This window comes from Lactuca saligna, chromosome 3 (assembly GCF_052625555.1).
Source record: "Lactuca saligna cultivar CGN05327 chromosome 3, ASM5262555v1, whole genome shotgun sequence".
Taxonomy (NCBI): Eukaryota; Viridiplantae; Streptophyta; class Magnoliopsida; order Asterales; family Asteraceae; genus Lactuca; species Lactuca saligna.
The window spans coordinates 30,870,307-30,890,107 of record NC_136419.1 but is presented as its reverse complement, the minus strand read 5'-3'; the positions used below and the strand labels follow the sequence as shown (position 1 = coordinate 30,890,107).

General features: G+C 31.4%; 2 protein-coding genes and 1 long non-coding RNA gene across 4 annotated transcripts; 2 read left to right on the top strand and 1 right to left on the bottom strand.

Moving 5' to 3' along the window:
• Positions 1–67: 67 nt before the first annotated feature.
• On the top strand, positions 68–3,866 carry LOC145034989 (uncharacterized). Its single transcript, XR_013678280.1, has 4 exons — positions 68–247; positions 2,726–2,776; positions 2,874–2,960; positions 3,421–3,866. It is a non-coding gene; the product is annotated as an uncharacterized LOC145034989 (long non-coding RNA).
• Positions 3,867–11,640: 7,774 nt separating this feature from the next.
• On the top strand, positions 11,641–14,946 carry LOC145034987 (Gut esterase (DUF1350)). Of its 2 annotated transcripts, none has more exons than XM_078983566.1 (11): positions 11,641–11,794; positions 12,030–12,258; positions 12,641–12,713; positions 13,159–13,283; positions 13,361–13,469; positions 13,557–13,620; positions 13,698–13,753; positions 13,818–13,925; positions 14,000–14,149; positions 14,246–14,416; positions 14,511–14,946. In XM_078983566.1, exons 2-11 carry the CDS (start codon positions 12,032–12,034, stop codon positions 14,742–14,744), a joined length of 1,317 nt encoding a protein of 438 aa, XP_078839692.1. In that variant the 5' UTR covers positions 11,641–11,794; positions 12,030–12,031; the 3' UTR covers positions 14,745–14,946. The 2 variants fall into 2 exon arrangements, with proteins under 2 accessions (XP_078839692.1, XP_078839690.1); XM_078983564.1 differs by having other exon boundaries at positions 11,643–11,816.
• Positions 14,947–15,302: 356 nt separating this feature from the next.
• Positions 15,303–17,182, bottom strand: RAD52-2 (cobalt ion-binding protein). Its single transcript, XM_078983563.1, has 4 exons — positions 16,586–17,182; positions 16,436–16,473; positions 15,907–15,998; positions 15,303–15,661 (listed from the first exon to the last, which is right to left on the bottom strand). Exons 1-4 carry the CDS (start codon positions 16,990–16,992, stop codon positions 15,521–15,523), a joined length of 678 nt encoding a protein of 225 aa, XP_078839689.1. The 5' UTR covers positions 16,993–17,182; the 3' UTR covers positions 15,303–15,520.
• Positions 17,183–19,801: the final 2,619 nt, after the last annotated feature.

The window sequence follows — 19,801 nt, the reverse complement described above, 5'->3', positions numbered from 1 at the left end:
CAGAGTTTTCTCAACACCTATGATGCACAGATGTTTGACTTTATATGATTGCTTAACAAGGTAGGTAGTGTTTTCTTATTTTCTTTCTAGCAAGCGTTTTATGTATATATGATACTAAAAAGTATTTGGGAAATCATTCATCTAACAATATTAACTTTTCTGGTTTCTGTCCTTTTTATTTAGTAGATGATTTTGTTTTCAACTTTACAAAAGATCCAATAAGAAAGTTTCAGGCTTGGTGGATAAGGTAAACTTTTGGTCTATATTCTAATGTCACTAAATAGTAACCAAGTTTCTGCTTTCTTCTTACATAAAGGTAAAGCTAGCTACCTCAAACTTTTTTTTACAAGAGGTTTTACCATTTTTCTTCAAACTTCAAACATCTCTATGAAACCTTAAATTGTTTTTTCTTTTATAATAAGCTTGAAATGCCAACTCATTCTTATCTACATTCTCATTTTACCACCTGTTTGCATTATTTATATTTTTTTATTTTTTTTATTTAAAAATATATGAGATGTTGGAAATTTGGTAACATTTAAATGTAAAATATTTCTTACGAGTTAAAATAAAATTTCGTATCAGTCACATATAAATTTTTTTTTTTCTAATATATAAGATCTAGAAATGTCATTCTTTATTAATTGTATCATACAGTTACAAACAAATATTATATTTAAGAATTTTAAGTAGTAGTAAAGACTTTGCAGAAAACGATGTGAATGTTGTTTTTTCATTAAAAAAGCATAATTATATTTTTTACATTATCCTTTTTTAAAGAATTTTTAGTTTTATTTGATTAGTCTTTTATAAAATTTAAGGTTGGTTTTATTTGATTAATAATATTTGGACAGATCTTTCTCTCCAACAGGTGTAGTAATCAAATTCAAATCAATCATCTGTCCAGATGTTGTTTGGAATTCCACCTGTTCAAAACAGGGGAGTAAGAAACCTTATATGAACTAAAAAAATCAAATTATCTTCTTAATAAAATGACTATGTAACATAAACAAACCTCACTGAACAGATCTAGTAGATCCACATAACAAGTCTTTGATCTGAAATGTTTCTATAAGATTCTGGAAAATATGGTTGCCAAGAAATTTACAGCAATCATACCAACTTTGGGTAATCTAAACCAACACTGTGTACGGGATTCATCCTTAATGTCATCAAGTACAAGAAAATATGCTTGAAGCTGCAATCACAAGATACAACAAATGCTATCATCTAACACGACTAAGTTGATTCTTTTTTACTTAATGAGCTTAATGCATTAAGCAATTAATCTTGACATCTCTATCTTTTTGACTTAGTCTGGACAGGACAATGTAATGGGGTTAAGTCAAAAAAACATGACTTAAGGTATGAAGACATGACCCATTTACCTATCTTCACTTCTTTTTTCCTAACAACCATTCTCACCTTACAATTGATGAAAATTGCGGAAAAAATAGAATGTAAGGATAAAATGGTCATTTATTCTCATTCATACCTTTTCACTTTATCCGTTTATCGAAAGAGACATCGTTACCCATTCAATCACTTTACCCGTATATAACTTAGTTGGAAAAAAAACAGCCCCTTAATAGTTATTTGGAAAAGAAAATCCATGCATAGGCACAAATTAATAGTTTTTGGTTTTTATATGTAATTACTAATTACCCATTTAATGCACCAACCAAGGGCACATGCAAGAAAAACTTCATCTTCTATTAGTTCTTCTCCTTTTAGAAGCTTGTAGCTGTCCACAACAGAAAGGCCTCTATTTAACTTTACTGCATAAACCATATTTTGTTGTAAGATAGACAATCAATTTGCAAAAGGTTAGGCCTAGTTTAAGACAAAATTTCTAATGGAGAAACATTTTTTACCAAAGTAAGAAAAACAATTGTTAAAGTTGTTGGATATGGCTATTAGTTTCTTGCTATGAAGATCGCATAATAGAATTCAAACATTAAAAGGTGGAGCTCAAATACACAACTACATAAATGACAAACACAAGAGCTTAAATGGTAACATGTCCCTCTAAATATCATTTAATAAGCCAACAAAAAACATTACCATAGTTTCAAAGAAAGAAAACTAATGTTTAGTCCACAGCTGATCAGAGATTAGGTTTTGTCAAAGAAAACAGAGGATGAATTCTATCTGATTTCTGCATTTGAATAATCAAAATTTCATCAAAAACTCAAAAAATTATATATATATATATATATATATATATATATATATATATATATATATATATATATATATATATATATAGATTTAGAAGTTAGAACATGAACCGTTTAAACTATATGCTCAGTGTTATCATCTCCTAATTAATGTAGCAAAAGAATTTCAATAGTGATTAATCTCACGCAAATCTTCTAAAATTTTATAAAATATTCTAAAAACAATATCCAAGTCAGACGGGACAAACTAAAGTCCACAATCAACGCATTAATGCATACAAAAATATTACATGCATAAATAAATAAATCAAACAATTGGATATTCATAGAAAGTAACTCTATTATAACATATGATTTGTTTAACGTCTTTACTAAACGATATTTGTATAACTTTTAGGATGGCCATATCCCGGAAAGTTATGTAAATAGTGTTAAACAAAGATTGAAAGTCAACACATTACCTCAAGAAATATGGGTGTATTTATTTGATCTGAATAATATTTTAAAATAGTTTTTGATTGTTTACCCTTTTGCATCTCATGCAGCTTAATTTTGTGAGGCGGTTGCTTGGTTCCGGTTTCGTGGTACACCTGAGGGTGGGGTGTTCTTTACGGTTTACCCTATATATGTCTATCTATTGATTATTAATTTTTATCTTATTTATTGAAATTATTTTTTTTATTTGTAAAATAGGAAAATGAACTTCTACATGACGTGTTCAACTCCCAACCAGAGAAATAACAATTACGAAGAGAAATATATGTAGCTGAACGTGATGAGGTTGTTATTAATCTTTTGTTCCTTATGTAAGGGGTGTTTGGATAAATTAGCTTATAACTTATTAACTTATTAAAATAAGCAATAAGCAATAAGCAAGGAAGATAATGCTTAGGGTGTTTGGATTAGATTTTTAGCTTATTGCTTATAGCTTATTTGTGGTGAGAATAAGCAATAAGCAATAAGCATGGGGAGGAATGCTTATTAAAATTAGCTTATTTAGCCTAATAAGCTGAATTTTATCCAAACACTTAAATTAGCTTATTGTGGGAATAAGCAATAAGCACCTCTTTTTTTCCTATCCAAACACCCCAACTTATTTAGCTTATCCCTATTACAATAAGCTGATTCTTAAGGATTCATATCCAAACACTTAAACTTAACTTATTATGGTGGGAATAAACAATAAGCACTTTTTTTTCCCCTATCCAAACACCCTCTAAGAAGTGAAGATACCTTTCAGGTATGATGAGGCTCTTATTCATCTTTTGTTCCTTATGTAAGAAGTGAAGATAACTTTTAGGTATATTTTTCTATCTTTGTTACCGATAGGGCCGGCCCATGGACCAGGGCAAGTTGGGTGACCGCCTTGGGCCCCCAAATGTCAAGGACCCCTTTTTTTCTTGTTATATTGGATTTTACTATGTTATTCCATTGTTTTTAAGGCTAATGGACTGGCCCAATAGTCCAATACTGATCGCGTGCCAAGAGAGAGCGTCGAAAGCGAGATTACCTAGCGTGCGTGAGTTGTCAATTTCCTATTTTCAAGGCTCATCAACACTAAGGTTATCCCCAATGGGATTCCATGGGGAGTTTAGGGAAAAAATGCTTATGTAACTGTTCAATGGATATATAATACATTGTGAAGTGGGTTGAATGAATTGGGGGTTTAATCCCCATTCAACAGTGTAATGGGTTTGTTTGTTTGTGTGTGTGTGTTTTTTTTCTCAATTTATTATAAAAACTTATTTTTTTTCTTTATTTTTGTTTTCTTTCTCAATTTATATAGAAAGTAATATTTAATATTTTTTTTTTGGCAATAAACAAACTATATATATATATATATATATATATATATATATATATAATATGAAGTAAAATTTGTATTTTTGATATTGTGGTTTTTATTTAGTATATTATTTGTAATTTTTAATTTCTAAATTATAATCTTTAATTAATATTTAGTAATTGTAACTTTGAATTTCTAATTAATATAATACTCTAGTTTTATTTATTAATATTATTTATAAAAGAAATTAAAATGATGATGTGGAAATCCATTAAACTCTTAAGAGTTTAATGGAGTGTAGAGTTTAATAGGTTAAATGGTATAGTTAGTGGAATGCTGATGTGGCAATCCATTGAACTCTTAAGAGTTCAATGCATTAGAGATGGCCTAATAGATCACGGTAATCGATTTCTATGAAAACTCCAAACGCCACTTCTCCAACCAACCGTTAGTTCTTCACTTGCTTTATTTGTTATTGGATTTCTTAATGTTCTTGTTTGTTTCTGAAACTCAATTCTTACTCACCAGATGATTTCTTCTTGTGTTTTCGGTTTTATTTCTGAAACTTGATTCTTATTCACCACATGATTTCTTATTCATCCCTTCTTATTTCTGATTTGTTATACTTTCTATAGCATTGCTGCAACAAATGAGAGGGGTTAGGATTTCATCTGAATTTGAACTTAGAAAATCGAGAGGCACTAATATTTCTTTCTGAATTGGAAGTTAGATAATCGAGAGTTAGAGACCCAATTGGTTTATGAATCTAAATTTGTGTAAGTTTAAAGCTTCTTGAACTTTCTTATTCTTCTAAATCTGATTTTGCCTTTCTGAATTTCTATTTTTTTTTGTTACACTGTAATACGAATTTCTATTTCTTACACTATGTAATCTGGCTTGGTTTTATGTTGTTGTAAAAGATCATATCTTCAAAAGGTATGAGGAATTGTTAGATAATCTTTGATGTTAGTTGATTTGTTGTTGTATAAGAATCACTAAACCTTGTTATTTCAGGTTTTGTATCCAAGTTCAATGATTTTTTGGTGATGTAAGTGAGATTAACTGATGAGATACGCACGACAGCATATTACTCAAGTTATCTCTATTGCTTATTCAAAGGTTTTTAAGTGCTTATTGGTTGTTGATGTACAATAATTTAAAGTACATGACCATTTGAATTTTTTGGCAAGGCAATCATGGAAAAAGAAATATTTTTTAAATTGTTACTGTCTTTTTTTTTTTCATACTTTCTGAAGTTAATTGTTATTCACTCGTTGCAAAGGGTAGAAATGGAAAAATAATTAGTTTTTTCTTGGTTGTAGCAGCTAACTTGCAAAACTATTTTTTATTCATTTCGTTGATCATATTCCTCATTTTTGTTTTAATTTAAAGTTTTAGGGTTTTTTTTTTACAAAAGTAAAAAGTCATCATAAATCTTTTATTTGTATTTTTTAGACATATTCATTTATTGTAGATTTGCAGTAAAAAACAAATATGATGTGGAAGTCATTTTAATCTCTCTTTAAACCGAACCAAAAACCTCAAACTTAGTTAACCAAAACCGATTAAACCATATTATTTGGTTTTGTTTATGTGTTAAATTTTTAAAAAAAAATTATTAAACCGAGTTGAATAAACTAAAAACGAATTAAACCGACCAAGAAACACCCTTACGAGAGCCCTAATTTTTATTTTGCCGCGGGCCTCAAATTGGCTTGGAACGACCCTGGTTACCGATTCATTCTTAGATTTTTTATATTTATTATTATTATTATTATTATTATTATTATTATTATTATTTTTGGATTCATGGTGTCTAACATTTTATGTACAATTACATTACAGCATATTCACAAGTAACAGAACTCGATTTTTGTCAAGGTAAGGGCCAAACACACATATAAACAGTAACATGTTGTTTCGCGCTCCTCAGCTGAGGCTGAGTATCGCAGGGTGGCCAATGTGGTTGTTGAGGCTACATGGCTTCGCAACCTTCTACTTGAGCTATCTTATCTATTATCTAAAGCAACGGTTGTGTTTTGTGATAATATGAGTGTTATGTATTTATCCTCTAACCTTATATAACATCAACTTACCAAACATGTGAAAATAGATTTACATTTTATTAAGGAACATGTTGCTATTGAACATGTGCATGTCTTGCATGTGCCATCAACTCACCAATTTGAAGAAATATTTAATAAGAGCCTTCCTACACACTTATTTGTAGACTTTCGAGACACTTTAAACATTTGTAAACCCTATGCTCAAACTAAGGGGGTGTGTTAGTGTATTGTCTATTTCTAATATGTATAGTGTAGGGTCCCTTATGTAGCTTCATTTTATATATATATATATATATATATATATATATATATATATATATATATATATATATATATATATATATATATATATATATATATATATATTCCTGAAATACAAAACCCTAATCAAGGAGGCTTTCCCACATTCAAACAAGATTTTTTGTTAAATTTGGGGGATATTAGAATTTTGATCTATTAATGAATTGTGTACTACTTTTCTGCAGGAGAAGAGCAAAGGTGTTTTGGAGATTAATGTTAGAATGTGAAACTCTTTTATGAATGTGTGGAGTCTTCTATTTTATTGTCAATGTAAACCCAAGTTACGCAGTAATTCTATTTTCGATCATTATTGTTAGTTTATACCTTAATCATTTCATTTAATTAATTAAGTTGTTATTCTTTATGCCTTTACTTGTATTTTACGAGAGTTATTTTTTCAATATCGATTTGCATATTTGTTTAGTAAAATCTTTTAAACATATTGTCGATATTTTATGAAGAGACGGTGATAAATATTAAGAATAGTTTGATTGTGTAGAAAGAGTAATAATTTTTGTTTAAAACATCAATTTAAGTAGATGGTTACGAAAAATCACCTAATGTGGAAATAGTTACAACGGATTTTGGATTTCATGTTTTCAATTTTGGTATACAGGTTGTGAAGTGCTATATTAGACACTTACCATAAATATTCTGAAATGTTTGTATATTAAGTTTGTTTGTTGATGTTAGATTTTGGATTTCAGATATAAATGAAAATATATAGACAATTCAAGGATTGTATATACAAAGAGTTTCCAAAATCTGTGATTTCGATATGGGTGCATCATACAACCGATTTGGGATAATTCAGTAAATTTGAATTGGAAATACAAGTCTATTACAAATCATAAATACATTGTTTTGTATTATATTTGTCAGAGACAATTTTCAAAATGAAGAAGCAATTTACGTGATTTATATTCACCATTCTGCAATGTTTAAATCTTCTCTCTCTCTCTCTCTCTCTCTATATATATATATATATATATATATATATATATATATATATATGTGTGTGTGTGTGTATATATATATGTGTGTGTGTGTGTGTGGAAGACAACGATTTTAATGGAAACAACGCTCTTTTTGTAATTTATGCAAACCTTGCAATTTTGGTTGGAAAAATTAGTTTGGCCCTTACTCGTCTATTCAAGTTGATTATTTGTGTGTGAAACAAACTAGTTTTAATCCTACTAACTTAGACACAAAATAAACATACGAAAGGCAGTGTACCTATCGATTAGTAATATAGTTCAAACAAGTAGGGTATCGAACACAGAGAACGGTAAACAATTAAAATAAATGTTAATATTATCTAAATAAAACAAGTAATAGAAAGGGGGTTTATCTAGTTTTGCAAGACTAGAAACTTAAATACTTTACTAACACGCAAACTAAGCAACTAATAGCTAAGAAAACAAAGATCAACTAAATTCAATGATTAAAAAGGCCTTCTGTTTAGGTTCCAATCATTTGTTCCCATGGATGATTTTATGGTAAATATATCGGATTAATTATTCATTGGTTACCGACTAAAGTGATTAGATTCACATTCGCTATAGCTAATCCTTAGAAAACATATTAATTCAAGCAATTGCCAGTTGTCTAAATTAATGAATTTCCTAGTTTGTTGATTCGGGTTTATAAAGACTTGTAATTAGCTAATCAAATTGGTGATTCAATTAACCTCTTGTTGATGGTGTATCACACAAGCTCACACATTAACTTACCTATCTTCAAGTTAATTCTAGTTTCACATTCGTTATTCCTAGATATACAACTATGTGGTCACGTAAATCATATGAAATTAGCAACTAAGAGATGTTTATACAACTTAATTACTGATTTATTAATAGAAGAATAGTTATTGTTAACACATAAGGTTCTTTAACAAACTTAATAAAATATAATCACCAATTAAAATTAATCCTAATCAAATAATCAATCCATGTTCACAAATTCATCTACCTAAACAGAAGTTATGAGTTTTTAGCTCATGATTACAACAAAAACAAGCACAAAAACGAAATCAATTGGTAAAAACATAGTTCAAACAAGAGATTAGGTAAGAGAAAACTTGATTTTGACTTGATTCTCCTTTAAATTGAATGTAGGGTTGATTCCCTTGCTTCCCACGCTCCAGCAGCACCTTTAATCGATAATTGGCCTCCAAGGGTTCATCTATATCCAAGGGTATCGATCTGAAAGTCCCTTTATATAGATTTTCACAAAACAGAGGCTACTCGGCGAGTCCAGTGACCTACTCGGTGAGTCCATCACTTAAAACCCGTGTACGGCAAGTCAACGCGTCCAGAATCGCGAAACTTCTGACCAACTCGGCGAGTAATCGGCCCTACTCTCCGAGTACGTTTCGAATCAGCATTTTCTCAAAACACGAAAGTCGTCCGAAATTGTGTCTAGTTTTCAGAACATTTTGAATCTTGTCAATCGGAGTTACGGTTCATGAGATATGGCCAAAACACTGACGAGGGGTCAAGCTGTCCAGCAACATCCTTCTTTCTTCAAAATCCAAGATCCAAGCTTCCAATCGCTAGTTCCGCTTCCTTTTCCATCCGAGCATGTAGTTGTTGCTGAAAAATGAAATTCTAAACTAATTAAGCACCTTTTGTTCATTAAATGAGACAAAAACAACATAAAGTATTAAGATAATGCATGGATTTTATAGCTAAATATGTCCATATCAATTATCACACACAAAAAAGTTATCTTTCTGCCAAATGGGTATTTGCCATTATCCATTGGACTCTGCTAGGGGCATTGATCACGTTCCCCCGTGTTCTAGAGTCTTAAGTAGCTATTTGAGTGTGCATTTCATACCTCTGCTTTAAAATATAATCAAATATAACTAAGTCTGTCTTGAATACAATCCTAACTACATTGAATGTATTGAAGACATTAAAATCACCAAAGAGTTGTTGATATTTATGAATTTTTTGTACTATGTATATATAATGAGCAATATTTACAATAATGTATTCCATCTCTAGTTATTGTTTCGTTTGATTGGGAGAAAAAGACTTTTATTAGGTTATTTTGTCTCTTTTATATTTTAGTTTTCAGAATTTGTGTAACAAACTAAATTTAATTTTAACATACCTTTTATGTTTTCACTTTTTATAGTCATGTGATGTGATGTACATGTATCATTGTTCGTGTTAAATTAATTATGATAAGATTAAATGATGGGTATGTATAACTAAAAATGTGTACACATGCAATTTACATTAAATATGTGGTATAATTATTTAAAAGGGTGGTGTATTTTTTGATTTGTACACATTTAATCACTGTGTTTTTTTTTGTCAATATTTTTTCCATTGAACTTGTTGAATCGTTCAAAAAACATCTTTATGACCTGCAATCGTAGGTTTAGTCAGTTTCCGACGAGGCTTCGATTATCTTCTCCAGTGATTATGATTTTTTCGACGGTATGGGTTCTTGAGATACACATTTTCCATATTTTTATTCTCTTTGTTATATTTTCTCTAAGAAAGGTTAACACAACTCATATATATATATATATATATATATATATATATATATATATATATATATATATATATGTATATTCAAGTTCATCTCCAAGCTCAATATTTTGGTTTGAAAACCCCAACTCGAGTTTATCTTGAAGCTCGTTAGACATGTAAGTGTGTTAATCTTCAGTGAACCTAAAATACAAAATCATTTTCTTCTTTGTTTTTGGAAATCGATTTCTGGGTTTGAGACAACCTTCACATGTGACTTAGGGTTGTTCTATAGTTCGATTTTTGGTCATGTGTTTCTGGAAAACACACAGAGCAATATGTATGGTTTTATGTGTGTGTTGAAGATCATGTATGTGTTCATCGAATCTGATTTTGTGTTCATCTGATATTTGAAGTAACAACGTACAAAAAAAAATGAAGATGAAGAATGACTTAAAAGGGAGCAAATGGTGGCTTGAATCTGAATATTTTCTCTCGTTGGTGTGTGTTCATATGATATTTGATGAATATGTTGTAGTAGGTGGCGATCGATGGTTGCTTGGTAAAACAAATTCATATCCATGAACTTCTAGGGTTTTGTAGATGAATACATACATACATGAACTTTTGGGTTTTTTTTATCAAATGAATACACATGAACAACAGCCCGTAGAATCGCCAGAAAAATCATGAACGTAAGAGTCTTGCCAGAAAAGATGACTGGAGCCTCGCCCGAGTTGTCAAATACGTCAGAAAACAGCTAAATATACGATTGAAGGTTATCATGATGTTTTTTGAACATTTCAACAAGTTCAATCGAAAAATATAGACAAAAAATTTTGAACAACTAAATATGTACAAATAAAAATAGATGAGAAAATTTGTGAAATGACCAAAGAGAAAGGGTTGTTTGAAGAAAAAGACCAAGAATTACGAGTTTTCAAAAAATGACCACGACTTCCGCAGAGAATGGCTCTGCAAAAGTCATTTCGTTCTGAGGAATAAGAAAACTCTCTGAGGAAACGACGTGACGGGAAAAAAGACAAAAAAAATTATAAAATTTTAATTTCGTAGAGGGTGCATCGTTTCATAGAGATGACCTCTGCGGATCTGTTCTTCAGAGGTAGTCGTCTGAGGAATTGTTCTTCGCTAAAACATGACTTATTTCTTCGATGATTTATAAGTCTATTTCTTAGAAACATAGTTTTATAGCTTAAATTGTTATTTTGAATCAATGATTTGTACTAAATGTTGATACCTCGTTAGATTTAGAATAAAACAAATACCATTATCGTTATTGGACCTTCGATGATTTCTAAGTCTATTTCTTAGAAACATAATTTTATAGTTTAAATTGTTATTTTGAATCAATGATTTGTACTAAATGTTGATACATTGTTAGATTTAGAATAAAACAAATACCATTATCGTTATTGGATCATGTTTTAGCGAAGAACAATTCCTTAGAGATACTCCTCTGAAAAACAGATTCGCAGAGGAAATATTTGTGGAACGATGCACCCTCTCCGGAATAAAAATTCTATAATTTTTTTTTTGTCTTTTTCTCTTGCCACGTCATTTCTTCAGAAAGTTTTTTTTGTTCCTTGTAAAAGGATTTTCGGAGAGGCTCTCTCCGGAAGTCGTGGTCATTTTTCCGAACTTCTGATTATTGGTCCGTTTCTTCAAACAATCCCTCATTTTTTTGTCATTTTACAAATTTTCTCAAAATAGATTATCCTTTTAGGTTATTATCATCAGTAGACATGCAATGTGAACATTTGTTTGTTATGATAAAGGAAAAGAATTAGTCACCGAGATTTAACCTTCCGTTGTTCCCGTAAAAATATCGTCTAGAAAGTGTTGCATGCACGGCACTTTTTGTGGACTTTTCTAAAATATCCGTTCCGAATTAGGAGGTTTGCTAATTGCAAGTTCTCCAATAGTTACTCCAACGACTGATGCTCCGGTGATTAGGTCATATTTTCTCTAATTCCAAGTAATTTCTATTCCTAATTCTCAACTTCATTCGATAATTCTTGTTACTTCGAGCTCCATAAGTTGTTCAGTTACTCAATTCGTTGTTAGGTGTAGATAAATGGGTCAAATTTGTAAATGAATCCTTGAATTCGATTTTGGAGCTCTGAATTTGAACCCTAAAATTTGTGTGATCATATTTAAAGTTCACGTTCTTGGTTCTGATGGTCCATAGGCATGGCTACCTGCGTGTGGATGCCGCATTGGCAATTTGCCTCTCCAGAAGTTGAGTCTAAATTGTGCCGGAGTCACGTCCGATTACATGGTATTCATCATTATCCTCAGTCATCTGTCGGATTTCGCAAACTTAATAGATTTAAGGTAGTTTGTCGCAATTCCAACGGTCAGGACAGCAACAACCAATCAGGACGAACTGGAATCCAGCTTTACAGTGAGATCGAGAGGTATGCACTGCAGGTCCTTTTGAATTTTGATTCTGCCCAACCCTATCATCATAATTTTCCTTCATCTCATCTCTACTCTGTATTCTGTAAGGACACCGACTGTGGTTTAGAAAAAGAAAGGGAACAGTGGGGGAGCTTTTTAGAGAGACAGAGAAAAGAATCAAAAATATATATCCAACTTGAATAGATGAGTTATTGCCCAACTATTAGTAGCACCCTCTGGATGTATTTCACTTTTTTTGAATCCTTTGTAAGAATTGCAACTTAGATCTAATTAAACACATAGATTCTGGTTTCTATTGAGTTGTATGTTTCATGTCATGTGCTAAATATGTACACAGTATGTGTTCATGATAACCATACACATCTTGTGCTTTTGCAGGTTACTCACTGAGACTGTGAAGCAATCTCAAGGTGGGTGGGGTAGTAGTTCAAGAGATTGGCAGGAAGTTGAGGTATAGTTCACATGGTGCTATAGCCTATAAGCATTCTACTTGTTATTCTTGTGGACTTTTTCTCTTAGTTGTTACATTGAACTATAAATCATTTCTGAACAACAATTTTCCACCAAGAACTTACAATCAACAATTCAGACATGATTCATATCAACAACAAATGTATACTTGAATTCACTTGTAATATGTTATTCACCATAAATATCCCAAAAGAAGTAACTTTTACTGCATATTAACCTCCACCTTCCATTGGTTTAAAAACCCAACCTAATCTGGTTCTTTTGCCATTAGTTATGGTTAAGTCAAACTTTCAATGCAGAACAAATAAACTTCTTTTGTTGTGTTATATGAATAATAGTAATCAAGAAGAGAATTAAATGTAAGTGATGGTGATTTTAGTGTCACCTATGATAATTTATTTGGGTTATTATTTATACAATTTCAGGGAGCCTGGGTATTAAAACCAAGAAATTCAGAGCCAACATCTGTTGTGCATTTTGTTGGTGGCATATTTGTTGGGGCAGCTCCTCAGCTCACTTATCGATTATTTCTGGAACGCCTTTCAGAGAGGTCACTGCTCTTATTATTATATTCATTAAACATAAATATGATTTTAGAATTATTTAACATTTCTTGTTGTTGTCCAGGGGTGCATTGGTAATTGCAACACCTTATGCTAGTGGTTTTGACCACTTCTTCATAGCAGACGAAGTTCAGTTCAAATTTGACAGGTGTCTTAGGGCTCTAAACGAAACAGTGAGCGTTTTCTTTTATGTTTTATATATAAAAAGTTTGTTTCCATTTTCTTTTGGCTGAATTAAGGTTGGTATACATATAATATAGGTGAGGGATCTTCCATCTTTTGGAATTGGACACTCTCTAGGATCTGTCATCCACCTTTTGATTGGTTATTTTTCTTTTTTCTTTTTTTGTTTTTCTAGAACCAGTGACAAACTGACAATCAAGTAAGTTTGTATTGATCAGGTTCCAGGTATGCTATACAGAGGTGTGGTAATGTATATATGGCTTTCAACAACAAGGTACTTATCTCTTAATTCTTGCAATTATATCATAATATCATATTTATACTTACTGGTGTTTCAGGATGCCAGCATGGCTGTCCCATTGCTCTCACCTGTTCTTTTACCAATGGCTCAAAGCATTGGACCAATCCTCTCACAGATTGCATCATCACCAACTATCCGTTTTGGGGTAATAAGAATTAAGAAACACTTTTTTCTTTGAATTTATAATATGACTGATTCTTGATATGTATACACATACAGGCAGAAATGACTTTAAAAAACTTGGAGAACCTTAGCCCTCGCATTATGAAACAAGTTATACCATTGATTGAGCAACTTCCTCCTTTGTACATGGAGTTGGCTAATGGAAGAGACAATTTCACTCCAAAACCAGAAGAAACTCGAAGACTGGTATCTACTTACTAATTATGTAGATGTAAATGTAAATGTAAATGTAAATGTAAATCCTTTTGTTGAAAGCTGAAAGATTATGAATTTGTTGTGCAGATAAAATCATACTATGGAATCTCAAGGAATCTTTTAATCAAATTCAAAGATGATACGATTGATGAAACCTCGACCCTAGCTCAGGTGCTTAGCTCAGAGGCTGCCATTAGTTCAGTGCTGGATATGTCAATTCGATCACTCCCTGGTGATCATGGACTTCCTTTACAACAGGTTTGGTTGTTGTTGTTGTTGTTGTTTCTCTTTGACTTATTGACTTAATAATATATCTTGTATTGTAATTTGTAAACCTATTTGCATTGATCAGGCTTTGCCAGATGTCCCACCAGGAATGGTGGATGCTGTAAACAGGGGTGGAGAGCTATTTGCAAATTTAACTGCAGGGACACCATGGGAAGCAGTTGCTAAAGAAGTAGGGAATTCACTGGGTGTAGACTCTCCAACTCTTCGTGCAAATAATTCAAAGGAGTTGGATTTGCTTGCTGATACAATTACTGCTTGGATGATTACAAACACTGGTGCTAAACTTTTGAAGCCATAGGATTAGAATCCCACCAAAAGCTATAAGATGGGAGTATAATATGCTCGATATTTGTAAGTTTGTAAAATGAATAGACTCTTGAACACTATCACGTGCATGGAAATGCATAGAAATCGATGGTAAAACACATGCCAACATCACTAAATGTTGTAAAATACAAATCTTTGTTATATAATGATAACATCATTTTAGGTAAGGAAAACATGATTATATATATATATATATATATATATATATATATATATATATATATATATATATATATATATATATATATATGCTTTTATAGCACAACACAACCACGCATTATTTGCTTATATTTAGAGTTTGTTCTATATCTGGATGGAAGTAAATGGTTTTAAGTTTGCTTGTTATTTATAGGCAAGAGCATATCTATAACATATCATATTCATGAGACTTGTTTGAATGTTTGCTTATAAGCTATCTGTGATTGTAAGTTGCTTGTAAGCTACTTGCATGTGTGCTTGTGAACTATGTGTGTGTACGCTTTGCTTGTAAGTTTACTCCTCCAAAAGAAAACTAGGGTGTTACAATTCATTTCTCGTCCAAAACAAACTTAAAAAGATGGGAAGTTGTCTATACAAAAAAAGACATATTTAAGCAACATTTATTACATCTTTAACGTAGTTTACCCCTTGAAAGGTAGTAGCATGGGAAGTAGTCAGATATCCTACCCTTTTGATTTAAAAAACAAAACATTTTACCATATATTATTATTCAAGTTCTCTCATATGAAAATTCTTTACTTCATCTAATTAATCTTCATGGTACAAGTATAACCCAAGTCCAAATCGAGCACATGCTTTGCAAAAAGCTATTTCTTCAGCTGCAGCAACAGGATCAGTAATCTGACCATTCGGGGTGGAAGACACAGTTCCAGTTGATTCACGGTGTGCCTATATCAGTATATGCATTCAAGCTTATGAGTAAAATACAACAAACCCTTTCTAGGTCTATTTTGGATCATCAAAGAGCATTCACGTCTTTTGCACAAACGACTGATTGGGTGGGGCAAATAATTGTAAGCCACAGTCAATCCTAGTCTAATGCATACCAAATACAGTATAAAAAACACCAAATAATCCATATGTAGTATTATATTATATAAATAAATGTAGGCATTTTGATGATTTAGGTATACCTCGCCATCAGTTGCACGTACAGTGACGCGATACACCACAGTCACACTTCCAGTATCTGAGAAAATTACATCACGTATTTCTCCACACCAACCTGAAAATAAATAATTATAAGGTAAGTTTGGTAACAAAAGATATATGTGGAAATACAAGTTCATCAAACAGATAAACTACAATAATAACAAACTCAAGTAGATTACAATGCAAGCCTTTAGTAGTTTAGTTATGTTATGCTATAAACACTTTAAGATGTATATGAACTAACGAAAGTCTACACCTGGATAAGATTATATAATATCAAGTTCATGCATGGTTTGAAATTCAAGATTTGGAAGTAAACTAATGGAGATCCCTCATAGTTATACATCATTAATTGATCCCATATCTACATCTGATTTACTCCAATGTTTTCCCTCTTTTATAATTTTCTAGCATCAAAATTGCCTACCAGGTAGCTTAATAAATGAGAATTGAAATTGGGAAAGTGACGCATCTTCCTGAAAAAGGAAATGCAATGTTCAAGAAAAGCACCTGGAGCATAGAAACTCAACATCCTGTTGGCATGGTACCTATAAGACATTTTCAGATCACCAAAATAAAATCAGATTAAATGAAGAGAGGGGAAGATAGATACAGAAATTGGTGCTTGGAGAGAGTTTGAGTGAATGTGTTGAAATGTACCAAGGGATGGACGCCGCCTGAATACTATCAGGATATTTAACGATGATGTTATCAGGGATCCGCTTATTGAGGTCTCGAAGAATCTCAGCTAGGGGACGAGTGATGCATGAGGAGGAGGGATTGTCCAAGGGTACGACATAATTCGAGCTAGGCACCGATGACGCCGCCTTGCCCTTGCTACTACTATTACCATCGCCGCCGGTGCTACTGTTGCTACGATCACCCAGTGCAGACACCAAAACTAACTTACTTCTGCTACAACTTCTTCTGATGCTCAATTTAGAAACATTTTCGGAACCCGATGCTCCGCTGCGCGAATTGAATGTGATCGCCACCGGAAAACGAGGAGCTACGGTCGCCGGAGACTCCATTGGGCGTACGACGAACATGCTGCTCTGGGAGGCCATTTTCTCCGGCCAGAGAGACGCTCCTGGTTCTCCTTGACTAGAATTGAACTAGTCGAAGAAGGGTGGATTTGGTTTGGGATTTGCGGTTTGCACTTTGCAGAGACAGGGCGGGTAGGTGAGAGCTCTAATAGTACACCGGTGACCGGTCACACCTTCCCATGAAAGTGCAAGTTGCCAAATTCTTCTCTTTTTCCACGAACAAATACCAAATTATTGAATTTACATTTTCTTTTTTCAAATATTAACCTAGGTTTGAGAATAACAAAAATGGCATTGGATATTGACTAATATTTTTCTTTTTAAGTTCCCAATTAAACCCACCGTACATCGTACATCAAAGAATATATACCAGGTAAATACTAAATAGTAATAGGAAAAATATCTAAATATTGTTTTATATTTTTACGGTTTAATATCAAATTGAATTTTGTTTACAAAAAAATACTAACAAATTACTTGCTAAAGCTTCAAAAAAACTTTTTTTTTTTTGCTGGTTTTGTAAATTTCTCCGGTATTCTCTCTTTTTTTTGTTAACTTTGTCAAAAAAAAAAAAAAAAAAAAAAAACTTATTTGAAGATTGCGTTATTTTTAATTAATAATAAAAATAAAGAGATTTTTCTGAATTGAATTAATATATATTATTATTAACAAACTTTTTATAAACACAACATATTTTTTTACTATAAACAAAAGAAATAAAGTTGTTAATTTTCTAAGAATGAAAATATGAACTAAATAATCATGACACATGCATCGATGTATAAGAGGAATGTAAAAGATCTAAAGTTGTGAGCAATCAATATGAGAGTACAGAGTATTTAGCCCGTCTTCTCGTTCCTTTAAATTATCAACAACTGTATTTCTTATTGATTGAAAACTGATAATCTTTAGAAAAAAAATCCTAGTATTTTTACCAAATTAACGAAAAAAAACGACATACTGGTTAAATTTGCGAAACTGACCAAAAAAAGGTTTTTTCTGAAGTTTTAACCGATAATCTATCTTTTTTATAACAAAAAATAATTTAAAATTAAATCGTAAATTTGCCGAAAATATTGAAACTTTATCAAAGATTTTCCAATAGTAATATGTGTATTATTCTTTATTATTAAACTAATATTGTGTTTTAGTGACGAAGGTACAAGTTATGTAAGAAAATTGAGGCAATTTTAGAGAGAATTTGAACCGAAAGCTTTCTTCATTTTCAAAGTGTCATAGATTTTTTTGGAAACGACGAATAATATTAAAAGGGCATCAGACTAGAAAGAAGCTAGCCGGGTAGGAAAAAAGAGTTTATAGTTACACATTACAACAAAGAAACGGAAAACATCGGTCAGTCCATTTACAACTATAATGATTCATCTTATATTTATGCCATGAAAACATCATCGAGATCACGTCATCAACAATCGAGGTAGGAGGATGAGACACATTATTGAATATTTTGTTATTTTTCGTCTTTCATATTCGCCAGAGCATTCTATAGCAAATACCAATTTAAATTTTTTTTGGATAATTTCCCCACCGTGCACCCACCAAAGTCTTGAAGCTTCCGTAACATTAGTATGAACATATTACTGAAAAATGTCATAAATATGACTAGGGCTGTAAACAAACAGAACGTTCGGCGAACCGTTCTTGAACTGTTCGGCGGGAAGTTCGTTTATGTTCGTTTATTTAATAAATGAATGAACATGAACAAAAATTATCATTCGTTTAGTTAAACGAACGAACATGAACAATGGTCTCGTTCGTTCATTTATGTTCGTGAACGTTCGTTTATGATGTTTGTTTACGTTCGTTCGTTTAAGTTTATTTATATTCATCTATATTCAATTAATTTTCATTATATTGTTATATTATATGTTCGTTTATGTTCATATATGTTCAATTGTGTTTTTTTTTATCTTTGTTCGTTTATGTTTGTTCGTTTATGTTCGTTTAGCATGTTCACGAACATAAATGAACGAACATGAACAAAGTAATTTGTTAAACGAACGAACATGAACAATAAAATCTCGTTCGTTTATCCGTTCGTGTTCGTTTGTTGTTCAGCTAACTTAAACGAACGAACATGAACAAGACTTTGTTCGTGTTCGTTTGGTTCGTTTACAACCCTAAATATGACCAACAAAGAAATCTACATGTTTATCAACACCATATGCAACAATGCAAGAAGTTTTCATTACCATAATTGTCACTTAAATTAGTGATTAGAAAAATCATTAATTCTTTATTGTTATCCAAATTAAAACGTTTTAATTAAGTCGAATGAATTGAAAAGTAATTTTTTTCATGCCCAAGTAAATAAAAAACAATACAGATTTTGGTTGTCATGCAATCTACTTATTTAAAAGCAATTAATAGAATCAAATAACTAGTTGTATGATTACCAAGGCATAGCCCATGAACATTAAATAGTTTTATATAAAAGTTTGTAGGCAACTTTTTTTAAAAACACACACACATATATATATATATATATATATATATATATATATATATATATATATATATATATATATATATATATATATATATATATATATATAAATAAGGATACCAATTGATATTCGTTTTATGCTTCTCTCTCATCTTCTGTTTTTTAACCATATACTATTTGCAACCATGGTTTGGGAAGATCTATGATTTTAAAAAATTCTATCATTACACACCTCTGTATGCAATTATGCATGACATATACCATAGCAGATGATAAACAACCTTTGCTTTTTAGCTCCTCTACTTTTGTAACATGATTAAAATTCACACCACACCATCTCATGCTCAATTCCCTTGTTGTTAAATT